The sequence below is a fragment of the Gymnodraco acuticeps genome, unplaced genomic scaffold (genome assembly GCF_902827175.1).
Source record: "Gymnodraco acuticeps unplaced genomic scaffold, fGymAcu1.1, whole genome shotgun sequence".
NCBI classification, from domain to species: Eukaryota; Metazoa; Chordata; class Actinopteri; order Perciformes; family Bathydraconidae; genus Gymnodraco; species Gymnodraco acuticeps.
The window spans coordinates 481,628-500,455 of NW_022990583.1; the positions used below are offsets into that span (position 1 = coordinate 481,628).

General features: G+C 41.4%; 1 protein-coding gene and 1 long non-coding RNA gene across 7 annotated transcripts; one reads left to right on the forward strand and one right to left on the reverse strand.

Moving 5' to 3' along the window:
- Positions 1-409: 409 nt before the first annotated feature.
- Positions 410-6,010, reverse strand: LOC117554110. Its single transcript, XR_004570223.1, has 3 exons — positions 5,540-6,010; positions 5,246-5,443; positions 410-3,293 (listed from the first exon to the last, which is right to left on the reverse strand). It is a non-coding gene; the product is annotated as an uncharacterized LOC117554110 (long non-coding RNA).
- A 7,441-nt stretch (positions 6,011-13,451) lies between these two features.
- On the forward strand, positions 13,452-17,714 carry LOC117554053. 6 transcript variants are annotated; one of them, XM_034228273.1, is made up of 9 exons: positions 13,452-13,465; positions 14,674-14,926; positions 15,048-15,377; positions 15,497-15,581; positions 15,654-15,788; positions 15,892-16,049; positions 16,177-16,285; positions 17,015-17,171; positions 17,273-17,714. In XM_034228273.1, the coding sequence occupies exons 3-8, from the start codon at positions 15,123-15,125 to the stop codon at positions 17,062-17,064; spliced, it is 792 nt and encodes a 263-aa protein (XP_034084164.1). In that variant the 5' UTR covers positions 13,452-13,465; positions 14,674-14,926; positions 15,048-15,122; the 3' UTR covers positions 17,065-17,171; positions 17,273-17,714. The 6 variants fall into 6 exon arrangements, with proteins under 6 accessions (XP_034084164.1, XP_034084160.1, XP_034084165.1 ...); XM_034228269.1 differs by lacking the exon at positions 13,452-13,465 and adding an exon at positions 13,483-14,407; XM_034228274.1 differs by lacking the exon at positions 13,452-13,465 and adding an exon at positions 13,483-14,407 and having other exon boundaries at positions 15,052-15,377.
- The last annotated feature ends 1,114 nt before the right edge of the window (positions 17,715-18,828 follow it).

An 18,828-nucleotide genomic window follows, 5' to 3' on the forward strand; every position in this document is an offset into this window, starting at 1 on the left:
GTGATGTGTGTGGACGTCCTCTTCTTCCTTTCTACGTCTAGTCAGTTGTCATAACTATGTAGGTTATGTGAAGGGGGGGGGCCATGTCTCTCGTCTTTGTACTGTCCCTTTTGTCCCCCTTCTTTGTTCTGTGGTCTCTGTTCCTCACAGTCTCTCGCCATGTGCCCATCCTTTCCGCACCTGTAGCAAAGGAATTTGCCTTCTGCGTTTCTGCCTCCTCCTCTGCCTCTGCCTGTTCCTCTACCATTCCCTCGTCCTCTGTTAAACCCGCCTCTCCCCTGTCCTGGTCCCACAAAGAAAATCTGATTTTCTTCCCCATCTTCTCCTATGAAGAAAGCTGATGCTGACGCTTTCTTATGTCTTTTTTCTTTGATCTGGGATACCTCTTTCTCTTGCTTCCTTTTTATTCTTTGTTCCTGCGCTTTGTGTTCTTCCACTATCGCTCTCTCTTTCTCGCGGCGTACAGCGTCAACTGACCCTGAACGCCCTGTCTCCTCGTCTGCTTTCACTGAAACAGCCGCTGCTATCATACCTTCTTCTGCTCCACCTGTCCTTTTATGGGCTTGTTCAGCCCATAAAGCTGCAACCCGCAGTTGAGCTTCTAACTTCTTTCTTTTCTTGCCTTGTGTTGTTCCAGCTGTTGCTGCTCTCAATTTGTCGCTTAATTCTCTTACTGCTGTTTTCTCCAACTTTCCTCGGAAGCCGTACAGTTTATACCATTTGCTACAATAACTGGTGCTGCCATGACTATATATTTCCATATATCTCATGTTCCCTGTAGCGGCAGGCTTACTCCCATTGGACCCCATGATTCTAGCTTGGTGTTCCTACTGGACAACGTGCCGGTCAGAACCTAATTCCTAATTCACCACTAGTGTACTTCAACAGACCACAGAGTTTGTGTTATCACCGTTAGGTTTCCACTCTGTGCGCTGATTCCACTGGTGACACTTTTACACACCGCTTTCACTCAATCACTCATAAGTGTACCCAAAGGCACGTCGATCCTCCTCCTAGGCGGAGTAGCCTTTCTCTATCAACGTTTTATCAACCTCCTTAATGGCGGAGTAACCGTGTATATCAACGTTTTATCAACCTCCTTAATGGCGGAGTAACCGTGTATATCAACGTTTTATCAACCTCCTTAATGGCGGAGTAACCGTGTATATCAACGTTTTATCTTACCCGTTATCTGTGGTCACTGGTCCGGTTGGATTCCGTCAATCGTGCCTAGGATGAGGGAGGTTGGACATATAAGCACCGGCCCGGCCACGAATTCTGCGTCCCGGGTCTTTCTCGGGGTCGGCTGATGATCCCGGCTGTCGACAGACTGCGGCGTGTCTTTTCCCTCCTCCTTCCCGTCACGATGTATTGGACTCCGACTCGAAGGATCAATTAATGTGAGGTATCTATATTACTTTGTAAGGGTAAAACCCCAGCTCGGTTCAATAACCAAAATCCAGTGAACAGAGATAACAGTACTCGAGTTTCAAGTTTACTTGCTGCAAGGAGAATCGGCGAGTGACATGCAATGTCAACTCCTTAACCAACTCCGCTCGCCTTCTCCCATTGCATTCTTTTTATTTCAACAATACAGTAACATGACAATCATGTGGTGTTGACCAACGCCTTATTTGTTAGTGTGAATCTTGTGACTCTCAGTCATGTGAATCTGTGTGTGTGTGTATGTGTGCCATTTGAACAGACTATTCTCTGTTCCTCCATTATGCTTCTTGTAACACAGCAATGAGAATACATTATGAAAACACATTTATCCTTCAATAAACTCTAACACATATGTGCTTACAGTGGGTGTAGGTGCACACTATATTCTATCAATAGCTTGCATAATGTGTGTGTGTATCACTTCCCTTTTTTGAAGCTGCAAGCTGAATTTCCATCTCGCTCGATTGGGCCCCTTCCTCCCTTTTCTGGTGTAGGTCAGTCTAATTGTGAATGGCCCTGTCCACGCTGTCCCCCTCTGCCTCCGCTGCCAGTGTTCTGTGGGCAGTCCCGGATCCAATGTTCAACACTGCCACACTTGAAACATCTTTCGTCGTTTGAAGGTCTTGCTTCTCGTCCTCTGCTTCGGAAACCTCCTCTGCCTCTCCCTCGGTTTTGTGAGCGGCCAGCATTCTTACGCGGCTTGCGCTGTGGCTGTGAGTCCGTTGAGGAAGGCATTACTGAGGTGTGTCTCCCAAATGCCCACTTGGTCCCCTAGGGCATCGGGTTCGTTTATCCCGCTGTTGTCCCGGAATACTTGGGCCTGATGGAGGTGGATGAGCTTGGAGTTGACGGGGAGTCTGCTAACTGCATGGCTGGGGCTTGTAGTGGCGGGGGTGGTGGTTGAGGTGGGCCAGCCGGTTTGCCAGGGTTGTACGCCGGGGGAGGGAAAGGATACCCAGAGTCGAGGAGAGGGTCATTCAGGCCTGCAATGGAAGGATACAGAGATGTCTGGGGTTTACATGGTTTTGGAAATTCTTTCTTTTCCTTCTTTTCTTCACATTCATTTCCAACCTTAATATATATATATTTTTAACACTCAGGCTAACTGCCTCCTTTTGTGACATTCTGCCTCCCAATATTTCAAACACTTTCTGTGTCTTTCTATTTTTCCTAAGTCTTTCACTTTAACTTTATTTTGCTTCCTCATACCATCCTCATGAACTTGTAATTTTTCCTTTAGGTCTTTAATTTTTCCTTTTTACTCAAAGAACCTCCCTTTGGAAATCCGAACATTTCCATCCATATTTCCAACTCTGATAAACTGTCTTCACCATATTTGTCTCGCATGCCATCCACTATGGGCCCCGCTGGGGCCTCAGCCCCCTTACTCTTAAGTGTCAACCAAACACTGCTCACCCGTCGGTGATCTTATATTTGTTTCCTAGTACAAATCACAAAACTATTTTCCTTTCGTGTTGATCAGACACGTTTCACCCTGTCGGTGACCTTAGATTTGTTTCACTGGTACAAAACCCTCGCCGTAACTTTATTTACGTCGGATATTGCTAGTATCCTCTTTTGCGGTTAGCAACCCACTGCAGATGTCATGGAGTTTATTTACGTTTTACTTTTAAACAATTTAGAAATTGTACATCTCACCAGATATTTTAGAGGAATTGAGTTTGTTGGATCTCGTGAAGTCAATCGGTTTCACCCAGGCGCAGGTCCTCTCGTCCCGTAACACTTTTCTGTCGAGGTAGAGGAGAATCCGAGGATCCCGGCGCGACCACCAGCGTCCTTGAGTGTCCCCGACGGAGCGTTCAGAGATCCCGCTTCTGACACCAAATCTGTTGTGGATATTTTAAACTCGTCAATACTGTAAAGATGTACAATGAGAGTAATCAATAATAAACTGGTGAAAGCAAACAGCGTTGTCTTGTTGGTTATTTATTTGAAGCTTCAAAGGCACAGGTCTTACAGAGTATAGGATAGTCTGCAGGAGTGTGCACAATAGTCACAGAATAGCAAAGCTTATATACAAGATAGGGCGGGCAGACAGAGTTTTGTGTAAAATGGCGGAACGCCTCAGAAATCTGCTTTCACACGGATGTCTCATATTGCTATTAGACACCTGTGTCCTTGAGCTGCAGAAAGTATAACGTTTATCAGCATATGGAAGTTCAAACTATGTGTGAAGAGGAGTAGTTTCAACATAGTCTGTCAAATCAGCTCTGTGACCTTGAAGCGCTTGAGAATAATAACCCTCATTAGAGTATGCAGAGAAAACAGCACATATCAAGAAATGGTACAGTAGTGTTGGACAATGCTTTTAGAAGCATTTGGTTTTAGCATATAAGGTAACATAAGAAATTGCCACTACAACAGCTAATTTTATTTTAAGTAAAATCATAACTATTTTATGTAGTTTAATCATTTTTATTTAGGTGGTCACTCAGTTTTTCAAATATACACCACTCGCCAACAGGGGGTACTGCAGCACCCCCAGCACCCCTAGCACCCCTACTTCCCGCGGATATGGGCTTCCCTCGACAAAAAAGCAATGAGATTTCTCCATAGGATTTTAGAAAATAGCTCAAAATAAGATCTGTGGGAAACATACCTAAATGCACGTTCTGTTCAGCCGGATAATATCCACATATCTACCCTATTTTTATAATTTTCTAATCATAACTCTATCGATTAGATTTATGATAGACTTTTGAAACTACAAGAAGATAAGGAGGACTTTTACAAAAAAGTAATAGAGATTTTTGTCCAGAAGGATAGGCAAATGGACTTCATCTTCAAGTCAAGGTAAGACCGCAATTTTATTCAAAATGGGATCTTACTAAGAGAGAACAATTAAATATTTAAATGATAAAATTACATTTTTTGGGTATCCTTTTGTTGAACTGTCTGTTTAAAATTAATCGAAGCATCAGACAAAAAAAGCTTTTGAAAATAATATTATATTTTGATTTAGGTCAAATTATTATATTTGTAAACCTGAAGAGTCAGTACCGTCACTTGTGTCACAAAGCGCATTTGCGTACCGACGTTCTAGTGAAGCTTTTCCAGAAGGCGGTTAGATCACCGGACGACAGAGTCGGTCTCCGTGTGCACAGACAGGGCCGCTGTTAATGTCGGTCTGTACAACGGAATTGTGCCAAAACTACGCCAACCGGCTGCGGAGGGAGACTCCTCCCCTTCACTGGAGAACTGCGCTAAAACAGCTGATCACAACGTTAACACTCTGTGGTCACGAAGTACTCCACTAGCACCCCCCCCCCCCCCCCCCCCCCCCCCCCCCCATCGACTTTCCTGAAGTACTCCCCCGTTGATAGAAATCAACACGTAATGAATTAAGACCCCACGGTTTGATGATTGATAGGTGTGTGGGCTGTCTTTCATTTTGACACACAATTTTTTTTTATAATAAACATACATACTGTATGTTAAATGGATATATCCGCCTTCTTTCAATTATCTTTCCATTCCCACAACAATATACATAAAGAAATGGCATAATATTTTTAGACATAGTTCGAATGGTGATTAATCATGATTAATTCATTTTAAGCTAATCTGATTAAAAATTGTAATCGTTTGACAGCCCTAATAAATATAAAGAACAATTAAAACCAGAATAGTTTTCCTTTGTTAATCTACATGAAGTTTTTTCAGTATTCTGCGGAAAGACTATCTGTTTCTTGTATTGGTCCTCTTGTTACGAGTGCACACTTTTCACTATCATTTAGGACATTTGGCCATTGTGCAGGGTCGTCTGATGTGATCAAACCTTTTGTAGTCGTGGTAGTGCTGCTGGAGGTAGGGGTTGACGTGTCATCTTCATGATGAGAAGATGTTGCTGTCCCACTGGAGGCAGATGTTGACGCCCCACTGGAGGCAGATGTTGACACCCCACTGGAGGCAGATGTTGACGCCCCACTCAAGGTAGATATTGACGCCCCACTAGAGGTAGATGTTGACTGAACTGCTATGACCAAAAAAGAAACAGGGAATATCATGTTAAAAGGAATCTTTGGAGTGCAATGCACAGTATAATCAATTAAAAGTGGAATACTTAACTTACCATCATCAGCATTTGGAGGGGGCACCTTATCCTTTTCCGTTGCTGCTGCCAGAAACTTAAGAAAGGATCATGAGGACAGATAATAAAGTGAAACTTATAACATTAACAATTCAAAATGCTTTCACATTTTCAAATTCCTCATATTGAGCTTTCGAATGTTGTTCTTGGGGATAGCTTCCACTATTGTTTACTATTTCCATTTCATTTGAAAGGGACAATGTAAGTGAACATGGTTCCAATACAGAGGATTGTGCTGGAGCCTGCACTATGGCTACTAAGGTTGAAATATACAGTTTTCAGTATCATCATAAAACCACTAGGAGTACAGAGAAGGAAAATACAATAAAATACACTCAACACATAGCACACTAACTTAACAATAAGTTATTTAGAGTACACTTGTCCAAAGGTCTTGCATCTAAATGTCCTAATTTAACATTCATAGCTTGACAGTTAGCTCAGTCGGACACAGCTTCATCAGTTAACTAGCCAAACACACACACACACACACACACACACACACACACACACACACGCACACACACACACACGTTCTCACTCCCATCCCGTCACATATTGACGGACGGTCAGGGCCCCTCCCCGTCGCTATATTACGTACAGGGTCTACCCCTTGACCGTCAGGCTTCTACGGGCAGGGCGTCCCATAGACCTTCATTGCGGACAGCGGACCCCTTGACCGTCAGGCTTCTACGGGCAGGGCGTCCCATAGACCTTCATAGACCACGTGATCAACAACAATGGCCGACCTTCGTGTTATTCTCGGTGGAAAATGCCTATTTTAAGGTTCATTTGGCCATTAAAATGCGTGTTGTCATTTTATGCGAGTAATTAGTTTTTATTTCTGATTATTTGTGCAGTACATGTACATGATGTTTAGTTTGCTAGTTATGACGAAGATTACTTCATGAATGTGTACATTCATGGTTGCTAAGGTGGTTGCTATGGACGCTGCAACAGCTCACAGACCACGTAATCAACAACAATGGGCGACCTTCGTGTTATTCTCGGTGGAAAATGCCTATTTTAAGGTACATTTGGCCATTAAAATGCGTTTTGATGTCATTTTATGCGAGTAATGAGTTTTTATTTCTGATTATTTGTGCAGTACATGTACATGATGTTTAGTTTGCTAGTTATGACGAAGATTACTTCATGAATGTGTACATTCATGGTTGCTAACGTTTTTTTGGTGGAAATGTGTTTTTTCACAGCAAAGTCACCCTCTGTACTTGGACTTATTGGGAGAATCTAAAGGCAAGAACATCCCAAATATTCATTTAGGTCTTTATTTTAGACCTTGTTGTGAGAAAAATAAATGGGGTTCAGAGCCTCGTATTTTTTAAATCTTTTTTTCCTTCTAATTTGTTATTCTTTTCAAAATAACACACTGTTATTTACTCACCAATAACACACAATTATCCTTGCTTTTATTTATTGGTTTAGTTCCATAATCTCGGGCATTTTTGGCGTTCGTCAGGAACTGAATTTCAAAATAAAAATAACCGGAAACAGACGTAGGCATTTCGAGTGATTACCCAAGATCCTCAGCTACGCTGATTGGATGTTTTAGCCGCAATGCATGCTGGGATTTGGTGTTTATATTACATGAAATCCGGAAAACATTTTAAAAGAATAAAATAATACTTAATTCCGAGTGCTCTTGCTTTTCTCTTTGAAAGTCATCACATAACGGCATTGTAATACACGGTTCGGCTGCATTAAATATTACAGATCTGCCGTAGTTCTTTATTTATAGAGCCCTGATGAGAAGACCTTTGGAAAAACTGAAGAAATGCCGCCGAAACTGAATACTTGACGTGGATCATAAATATATCAACAATTAAAGAACATCTTCAATTTCTCTACACACAATACGTCTCCTTGCAGTATCAACACTAATTCGGATGATTTTACATTTGATATAATTCATAGATAGGTTATATTTACACCATAACGGTGTTATGAAGCGCCCTCCAACCTAACAAGGCCACTGGCCACGACAATATCCCCTCCAAATTCCTCAGAGACACAGCAACCGCCATCTCACCAGTCATAGCTCACATAATTAACCTCTCCATAAAACAGGGAAAAGTACCCAAAGACTTCAAAATTGCAAGAGTAACCCCCCTGCACAAAAAGGGCAGCAAATTGGACCCAGGCAACTACTGCCCTGTTTCTATACTTACCTCCATCTCGAAAGTCATGGAAAAAATAGTATATGAACAGGTCAAAAAGTACCTCGCGGAAAATAAACTAATCTATGAATTTCAATCTGGCTTTAGAACATCCCACTCCACTGACACATGCCTTCTTTATTTGAGCGACCACATCAAACAAGAGGTGGACGAGGGCAAGTACTGCGGCATGGTGATGCTGGACCTACAAAAGGCCTTCGACACTGTCAATCACTCCATTCTTATTGACAAGCTAAAAGCAATTGGTTTTGATAAACTATCGGTGAGCTGGATGCAATCCTACCTGGAGGGGAGAGAACAGATGGTGGAGGTAAACGGTACTCTGTCCCCCCCCCTCCCAGTGAGCTGTGGTGTTCCACAAGGAAGCATATTAGGTCCGTTACTGTTCCTAATTTATGCAAACGACATGTCATCAGCATGTGACTGCAATTTGTTCCTGTTTGCGGACGACTCAGCCCTGCTGGTCTCTGACAGGAGCAGATTGCAGGTTGAAAAAACCCTCAGCTCCGAGCTCGGCAGAATCTGCACCTGGCTCGCCGATAATAAATTATCATTACACCTGGGTAAAACAGAGTCCATTCTCTTCGGTTCGAAACATTATCTCAGCAAATCCGACGACTTCTCAGTTGCAGTGGGTGACATTATTGTCACAAGTAAGAAGGAAATTACATACCTAGGATATATTCTTGAGGCAAACCTCTCCTGTGACAAAATGGCATCCAATGTAATAAAAAAAGTCAATCAAAGAACTAGATTCCTATACCGGATCTCCTCTCTGGTAAACAAAAACACCCTGAAAACTCTGGCAGGAGCACTCATTCAAGGGTACTATGACTATGCTTGCACGTCATGGTACCATAGCACCTCCAAGGCGCTAAAAATAAAACTTCAAACATCGCAAAATAAACTGGTCAGACTACTGCTTGACCTTTCATCTAGAACCCACCTGACCTCTGCCCACTTTGACAACCTAGGATGGCTTAGAGTAGACGACAGAGTACAGATACTTGCAATGGGCCTGGTCTACAAGATCCACTACACCTCTATGGTACCCATGTACATGTCAAAATTCTTCCCAAAGGTCAAGGAATACCATGATCATAACACCAGAGGGAGCTCCACAAATCATGTGAAACCCAGATTTGGCACAAAAAAGGGGGAATACACGTTTCGCAATTATGCCACATCAAGGTGGAACGCTCTTCCCACAACTGTAAAGGAAAGTAAAACTATACTTACCTTCAAAACCTCTCTTAAAGAGCACCTTCGGGGGAGAGCATTGCAAAACTGGCCCCGGTAATGGTACAAATCTCAACCTGTCGTACATTGGACAGCTTCCCCCCCCCATCTATGTATATACTCGCATTTTAGACTCTGTTACTAACTGTATATCTGTAGACTTGGTATGTCTTAAATGTCCGGTTAGGATGTATTAGAACGAAATCTAAAATGAAAATTGTAAATAAGCAATCTGTATGTAAAAAACCACCTGTATGTAAATTGTAAATAAGCCATCTGTATGTCAAATATGTCTTATATGTCTTAAATGATATGATGAATTGGAAATGGGGGACCCTGATGTAAACAAGACGAAAGTCTTTCTCTGGTCTGCATCCCCTTAACAATTGTATGTTTCGAGCTGTACTGTACTGTACCAACTGTTGTGGAAATATTTTCCAAGGCCCATAACTTTGACCCAGTTTATCAGTTCAAACTGTCCTGACTGAGCACACGCACCTCGTAACCTTGGCTGCTGTACTCTCAGTGTTCGGTCTCCCTGTTCCTGCCTGTCGGCGTCAGCTGATAGAGGTGTTATGATTCTATGTTCCTGCCTGTTGACGTCAGCTGATAGAGGTGTTATGATTTTATCTTGTTATGCAGCAGTTTGATGATGTTCTCAGAACTAGTTAAATACATGGGTCTGAGGTAGAGTTCTTTAGAATTGACGTGGCAACCCACCCGTGCCGTCTCACCGGGACTGCTGTGATTTGTGATGTGAATGCTCCGGCCGAAACTCCAATAAATCATCAGTGTTTTGACATCAAAGCTACTGCTCCTACCGTGTCTCCTTCCTGAGTCGGTGACTCCCACTGCATTGCTACACAGAAGTTTCCCTTACACCCAATATACAAGCTGTTAATAAACTTTTCAATCAATCTATCAATCAAGCACAGCTGATATAAAAGGACTTGTAGTTTTTAAAGATATTACTGATTTGAATTGGATTGAATTTTGAATGTAAGAATGTAAATACTGAGTCTGAAATAGTATAGCAATATGCTGTAAAATTATGTGAAAGCATGAATAAAACTACACATCTTCAGATGTTGTACATACAAGTGTCCTACACTAATAATACAAAGTTATTATGGCTGTGTGTACCTTGTGTGCAGCGCCTAGTGGTTAAAGCACGTTATTGAATTATTGTTTTTATGTGTTATATTTGATTACAAAAATATTAAGAGTACATACTTTCATAGGGGGAAAGTAGAAGGTCTGTGATAGAAATATAGAATATAAAAAATCAAGAAGATACTATAAGTGATCTCTACAATAAAACAGTTTAGTGCAGGATGTACAAAGATATTAATAGGAGGAGGTGCAAAACTGAAAAACGAATTAACCTTTATTTAAACATTAAATAACAGATTAAGGTCTTCTTTTAAATAAGAAAAAAACGTTGGGGGTATCTATCTACAGATAAATATTAAGCCTGACAAAGTACTTAACGTCTAATATATTGCTTTCCTGCAATGTTAACTATGTTGAAGCACTTATTTTAACTGATATTATACATATGGATTATACTCTTATGTAGATAGATAGAATAAGAAATGTGCAGAATATGACAGTTTAATGGTGGAGGTACACACATATTGATAGATGTCTTGTAATGCATTGTTGAGGAACCTGTGACCCAAGTTTTTCATTCATTGCATAACTACACCGTAGTTGTGTATATGATATGTCAATAAACCTTTGAAAATCTTGAAATCTTGAAAGGGATGTGAAAAATAGCCATAATATACAGTCTTTAATTAACTATTAGTAGAGAATAACGAGTAATTAATATACTTTATTACTCGTTTCCATTCATGTCAATTGCAGATACATGTTTAGTCTTCTCAAGCACCAACTATCAAATATCTCTCCTGATTGTTGGCACTTGACAATCACCTTCCCTGAATTTTACTCAGGTGTAACTAAAGTCTGATATAAGGGTTGTTTATATTTCACATCATTAATCAGAATCTGCAAAGTAACTCAAATAAGTGTAGTGGAGTAAAAATACCAGGTTAACCTCTGAATTGTAGTGGAGTAGAATTACAAAGTATCAATGAGCTGTCATGTGGGTATATATTAATGCTATATATTAATGCTGCGCATTACGGACAGCGATTTTCACCCATTTATTAACATTTGATAACACCAATATGTTTAATACTGGCAACTTCTAATTGTGGGAAAAACGAAAACGTTCAGTAGAGACGTCCCATAGAACATTTTGCGAAACACAATAGTTAGTGTGTAGTTCTGGGGGGGGCGTTCGATTCCAGTTTTGGATAGTCTGGCGTGGTTTCGTTCCATTTCAAACAGCTGTTTGACGCTCGGCGTAACCTTGGCGCACTGCCACTCCAACATCCAATCCCAGACCTTGAAGATTAATCACGGGGACTGTAGTCCTAAACGATAGCTGGGGATTATGGGTAGTGTAGTGTCTTCGGCACTCAAAAATGTTGACAATCGCAATGATGCTCGAAGTGTCCCTTATAGGCCTACGTCTGTTTCCGGTTATTTTTATTTTGAAATTCAGTTCCTGACGAACGCCAAAAAAGCCCGAGATTATGGAATTAAACCAATAAATAAAAGCAAGGATAATTGTGTGTTATTGGTGAGTAAATAACAGTGTGTTATTTTGAAAAGAATAACAAATTAGAAGGAAAAAAAGATTTAAAAAATACGAGGCTCTGAGCCACATTTATTTCCCTCACAACAAGGTCTAAAATAAAGACCTAAATGAATATTTGGGATGTTCTTGCCTTTAGATTCTCCCAATAAGTCCAAGTACAGAGGGTGACTTTGCTGTGAAAAAAACAAAAACACATTTCCACCAAAAAAACGTTAGCAACCATGAATGTACACATTCATGAAGTAATCTTCGTCATAACTAGCAAACTAAACATCATGTACATGTACTGCACAAATAATCAGAAATAAAAACTCATTACTCGCATAAAATGACATCAAAACGCATTTTAATGGCCAAATTAACCTTAAAATAGGCATTTTCCACCGAGAATAACACGAAGGTCGCCCATTGTTGTTGATCACGTGGTCTGGGAGCTGTTGCAGCGTCCATAGCAACCACCTTAGCAACCATGAATGTGTACACATTCATGAAGTAATCTTCGTCATAACTAGTAAACTAAACATCATGTAGGCCTACATGTACTGCACAAATAATCAGAAATAAAAACGAATTACTCGCATGAAATGACATCAACACGCATTTTAATGGCCAAATGAACCTTAAAATAGGCATTTTCCACCGAGAATAACACGAAGGTCGGCCATTGTTGTTGATCACGTGGTCTATGAAGGTCTATGGGACGCCCTGCCCGTAGAAGCCTGACGGTCAAGGTGTCCGCTGTCCGCAATGAAGGTCTATGGGACGCCCTGCCCGTAGAAGCCTGACGGTCAAGGGGTACCCTGTACGTAATATAGCGACGGGGAGGGGCCCTGACCGTCCGTCAATATGTGACGGGATGGGAGTGAGAACGTGTTACGCACACACACACGCGCGCACACACACACACACACACACACACACACACACACACACACAACACACACACACACACACACACACACACACACACACACACACACACACACACACACACACACACACACACACACACACACACACACACACACACACACACCACTAATTCAGCACCATGAACAGCAACATATGGCCTCAATGCCAGATATATCAGTAGATGAGAATTAGCCGCGTTCACACCGGAGTACTTTTCCCACAATAGTTCACCAGAACTACGATATATTTGCGTTCACACCAAAAAGCCCCAGGAACTAAATTAGTTAATGAGAACCTTTGTACCCCCTTTTCAGTCCCTGCTAGAGAGCAGGTACTTTCGTGGGAGAAAAAGGTTCCTATGTCTGATTGGCTGGGTGGATTGCAAACCGCGCCCCGTAAAACTCCCAAAAAGTTTTGTGAAGCCGCCATTTTATTATCCTCGCATTGCATTTGTTGAGATATAACATACAGACATGTATAGACAGTATAGTGTATGACTCCATGTATTACTGTGTACCATATATTGTTTATGTAAGTAGCTGCGACTACTAACTGTGGTTAGGGCCAGGTAGTGACATCACAATCACAGAGCTGCCAAGTCTCACCCTTTGAGAGTGAGAGTCACGCAATTTAACCTCTTCACACGCCTCACGCCACACTTGCCATTTCACACGCTTTTCCCCCCCTCTCACTATTTTATAATTATTTTTTTGTTTAATGATATATTTCCATAACTTGTTGCTTGAGGTTTGCCGTAGTTCGAGTCAGGGATAGGGTGAGCCCGCCCTATTCTGCCCCCGATTGGCTGACCGAGAAAGGCACCACGTATACAAACCAATCAGAGGCAGCTTAGGGCGGGTCATTGCGTCTGAAGCGGGAGGTCAAACGGTAGGTAATCACTTCATTTTAATTTTACAAACACATAATATTTTTATCTGTATTAAGTCAACGGTGGGTCTGACTACGTGAGCGTTACACAAGCTGCTGGTGAGCAGTGTGGCAGGTTGCTGCGGTGGGTTTAATAACAAATAACCGTGACTTATAGCCGTGTTAGTTAACATTTAAATCATCACGCGTGTGTGAGCTAATGGATGCTTGCTATGAGCTAAGGGAATTTACAGTACTGTACCTGTGTTGTTTGCATTTCTGTCTAATAAAATATTCAATCAATCAAACAGTAACATGTAGCTATCTTTTAAGACTGGATCATTCATTCCTTAACTGTACTTCGATTTCTGTCTGATGTTTGTCTGTTAGTTTGAAAGTCTGAAAGATGTCAGATAAGAAGAAGAAGAAGCAGCAGAGAGATCTGCTGTCATTCTGGGCAATGGAGGGTCAACCACCCCCTGCCAAACTTGCCAGGTCAGAGGAAACAGTGGAGGAGGCTTTGGAACTCTCAGTGAATGACAGAGCGGAGGAAAATGAGTGTCCAGAGGGCACAGAGAATGAGACTGCAGAGGAGACAGAAGATGATGATGTAGAAGAGATTAAGGCTCCAGAGGACACAGAGGATGAGACAGAAGAGCCAGCAGAGGAAACGGTGGAGATGAGAGTAGAAACAGGGAAAAAGCAGAGTGCTAAAAGTGCACTTTTAAAAGGGAGTGGACAGCAGAATGGCCATTCATCACTATAGGCACCACCACCTCCTACTATTGGTGCTCTATATGCAGACATGAGAACAGCTGTGCCCATCAAGGAAAGGCAGATGTCATCAGGCATATGAAAAGCAAAGGGCATCGTGCCAAAGAACAGGCAATACAGTCAACAACCACGATTGCACCTTATTATGCCCCAGTCTCTGTTGGTGGCATGACAGCACAAGAGGCCAAGGTATATATTATGAACAGTGGCAGTGGCTGAATTGCACTTGTAGGTTATATCAGCATAAATAATAGTAAATGAAACAAACTGTCACAAATGCCTTGTCTAACATGTTAATTTGGACTGTTTTTATTTATGTTTATTGTTGTATGTAATTGTGTATTTCTAGGGATCTTGAGTCGGCAATAAATGCATTTATTCAATCCAAAAACACTTAATGTTTTATGGATTGTTTTTACATGATATGCTCTTTGATGACCCCCTTTCTGTTGCAGACAAGGAGAGCTGAGGTAAAGGTGGCAGTGTCAATGGTCGAACACAATGTGCCGTTTGCAGTAGCAGATCACTTCAGCCCATTGCTAAAAGAATGCTTCAAAGATTCCCCTACTGCACAGAACTACAAGTGCGCCCGCACAAAAACATTGTGCATAATAAATGAAGCAGTGGCCCCACATTTTAGAAAGGAACTGGTCATGAAGATGAGGACCAATCCTTTCACATTAATCACAGATGGATCAAATGATACAGGTCATTACACTTTCCACACTTTCCAGCACCCATTTTAGATATTTTATTAACCACAGAACACACAAACAATTTCAGTCTGATGTGTACCTTAATATGACATATATGTACCATATCGTTGCAGGAAGAGAGAAGATGAACCCACTCACTGCGGGTATATGACAGTTCCACCAGTAAAGTTGTCCACAGGTTTCTGGATATGTGCCCCACCAGCGGGCCAAGCTGCGGCACAGCTGAAGTGATATACCAGAAGATGGACGAGGCCTTGCAAAAAAACGCCATACCATGGAGAAACTGTGTGAGTCTGTCTGTTGATAATGCACCTGTCAATACAGGAGCAAGAAATTCCATCGCATCCAGAATTCTTAAAGAACATGGCAGCATCTACATCCATGGGTGCCCCTGTCACGTCATCCACAACACTGCCAAACAGGCTGGCCTGGGCTTTTTGGAGGTGAGTTGAATCATGTATGATTTCTATGACCAACCGTATCCGTTATGCCTAATGTCAAGTCTAACAGGTTGTTTGTTATGCTGTGGTGTCATGTGATTATAAATCATCATGTATTGCAGGTGTGTGGATTTGATCCAGAGGATCTGACTGTGGATGTGGGATACTGGTTTAAAGGAAGCACCAATCGTAAAGGTTACCTGACAGGTATTTGCAGTCCAAATGAAATGCAGAAGAGTTAGATTAAATTGAAATTAAGATGTTCCATTCTTGTCATAGAATTCTGTGAGCTCCATGGAAGCGAGTATTTAGAAATACTTATGCACGTTTCCATTCGATGGTTGAGCCTGGAGAGGTGTTTGACTCGTACCCTGCAGCAGTATGAACCACTGGCCAGCTACTTCAAGTCATCAGGTAGGCATTATATTTCAATGATCCAAATGAACGAACGATTATTATAACAGACTGAAAAGTAAATGTATGTAGTATGCACAACCTGTGTTTTTTTTATTCACAGATGAGAAACAACCAAGGTTCAGGAGGCTGTTGGAAGCATTCTCTAACCCAATGACAGAGGTGTACCTGCTGTTCTATCAAGCAACGTTGCCAGTCTTCTCCACCTTCAACCTCCTCCTCCAGAGAGAGAAGTCCTCCATCTTCCTTCTACATGATGAGGTAAATTGGGAAGGTTGGGATACAGTATGCTAGTAATAATGTACTATGTTTGTTCCTTTTTTCATTAGCACTCTACTTCTAGGTTAAATTTAATTTTGAAAATCTTTTCTGAAATACAAATTTGTAGATACGGAGTTTCATCCGCAAGTTGCTTTCAAAGTTTCTGAAGCCTGCAGCACTGCAGCACCAGGGACTGCATGAAATCCTCTATAAGGACCCATCAAACCAACTGCCAGGTAATCCTCCAAGTTTCACATCAGCAGATGCACATACACTATCCACTCACTGATCTCACTCACATAGTACTGTTTGTGTTTGTTAGAGGGCTGCTTGTGCAGACAAGTTATGAGTTTGATAATCTCATCTCATCACACACATAGGACCACAATGGAAACAAGTCCACAGGACTTTCCTATGTTATCCTTTTAGCCCAAATGAGTGACTGTACCTTGTGCTGTTTGCATTTCTGTCTAATAAAGTATTCAATCAATCAATCACTGATGTGATGAAGATACTTAAAGGGGTGCTTTCAAGTTAGCTATTGTGGTTGTTGATGATTGCTAAAGTGACTCAACACCGGTCTTATTCCCAGTCTCATACTGACATGTTGGTGTTGGGAATGAGAACATATTGCATCAATCTTTGAAGAAACTCCCCATGAGAGAGCCCCAGATAAAACATGCCATGTTTCTGGATGTCCAGCAGAGGGTAGAGTGTGGAGTGGAAGACACCTTGTACTTTGTCGACAGGTTAGTTGGGGTATCAACTCAAGTACATTTATCTATAGTGCCAAATCACAACACAAGTTATCTCAATATACTTAATAAGTAGAGCAGGTTAAAGACTATTGGCACATTTTCTTAACATTTTCTTAATAGATTGTAAAGTTTAATGACCACATCTGAAAAACAACCTGTTTCAGCTACATTACTTTACCAGATCAGTGCACATTGTGTTCTTTTTAGGTTTCCTGAACTTCTCCCATACAATGGACCTGACGAGCGTGACAAACTGAGTGAGGAGTTTCTGGACTACCAGTCCATGGACATTGCCATGCCCGAAGACCCAGCCACGTTCGACATAGAGAACTTTTGGGGGAACATGGCATCAATGAAGAATAAGGTAAGAATTATTCTGCACCCTTTGAAATACCCATTGACGTAATCAACTTAATTCTATACAAAAATACTTGAGAGTAATTAGGCTTCCTACATTTTTCAAAGGTGACCGGGATGAGTTGGTGTTGGTACTTCCGCATTCAAATGCTGATGCTGAACGAGTGTTCTCTGTGGTGGGACTGAACAAAACCAAAACCCGAAACAGTTTGGCTCTTGATGGAACTCTGTCATCCATCATGACTGTGAAGATGGCAAACCTTGAGCCACAGTGTTTCAAATGGGAGCCCCCTCCCTCTGTCATCAAGGCATCAAAATCGGCCACAAACACCTACAACATGAGACATGTCATGTAAAAGAAAAAAACATAAACAAAGACATGCACTTTATTTTTTTATAATATATATTATATATATATTATTCTGGTTCTAATGTTGTTACACTTAAAGAAAAAAATGCACTAAAGGAAAAGGCTGCTATTGGTTCTTAAAAGGCTGCTATTGTTTCATTATATTGACATTTTATAAATAAATGTATTTTATTTGTTAAACTTTTTCTTGTTACAATTGTTTTCATTTCTACTTGTGCTGGTCAATTATTAACACTATATAAGCATGAGGAGGCCGACAGTGCAGGGAGAGCAGCTGGCATGGGGGTGAAGACATCACAACAGTCTTAATGTTAATTTAAATTGAGATATTCCTCTAAATCGACGTTAAAAAAGGCCAAAAAAAAATCGCCGTCGAACGCATCAACCCCAAAAGTCTCACTCCTACTTTTTACTTAAACTTGGCAGCCCTGCAATCATGTGGTACACCCAAGCGGCAAACTGTGGGGTAGAGCCGGGAAGCCAATACGGAAGTGCCACACACTGCAGTTCATATATTGGCCGATAGGCGATGGCTGCAGAAAGGAGCAATTTCCATAGACCCCCATGTTAAAATGCCCAACTTTACAGCAGAAAAAAACATGTTTCTACCCCTGGCTCCATACATTTTATTAGGGATATAGTTAGATTCCACCTTCATGATTATGGATCTGTGAGTGAATTGTTTTCTAACGCGACCCTTTTATTTATATTAGGTCTTAAAGTTTGTTCATAGATTAGGGCGTGGTCACATTGAGTGACGGCTCTGTCAAGTGCCTGCCGCTGTTAGCTTCTTGTCTCTCTGCTACCTGCTCCGTGAAGCTAGCTACAGGGACTCTGCCTGCTCAGCTCATCCAGCAAACACAACTTGTAGCCGGCCGTGGTTTGTTCTTCATGCTTATATAACGGACTATTGTGACTCGCTCTGCGGTTAAAACAGACGGTGCATGAATGCGGCAAGTGAAATTCGAGTGCTTTATTTATGTGTTAATGATTTTTAATCGGCTACGTAATGAATGGTAAGGGTTAGTTAGTGGCTAGTGGTAGCTACATCGGTGCTAACGATTGTAATCGTAGCCTCCAAGTTAAAATCATAGACTGTATATATAAAGGTTAAAACTAAATAGACAAGTGTTAAGTGGGATAATACTGTTGAACAAACGGCTTCTGTTTGAGGTTGATAAAATAGGTTACATCCTTGTAACTTAGAGATATTTTATTATATAGGTAGAACTGTATGCATCTAAGGTTAATTTAAATTGGCTATGCTCAAGTATGTAGACAAGCTAATGTCGAA

Bases quoted from the DNA above. Each gene is read 5' to 3' on its own strand.
- LOC117554053 (XM_034228273.1), top strand. From the start codon at position 15,123: ATGTGCCCCACCAGCGGGCCAAGCTGCGGCACAGCTGAAGTGATATAC. The intron at 15,789-15,891 runs GTAGGCATTATA...TTTTATTCACAG, and splicing joins CAGCTACTTCAAGTCATCAG to ATGAGAAACAACCAAGGTTC. The intron at 16,286-17,014 runs GTAATCCTCCAA...TGTTCTTTTTAG, and splicing joins CCCATCAAACCAACTGCCAG to GTTTCCTGAACTTCTCCCAT.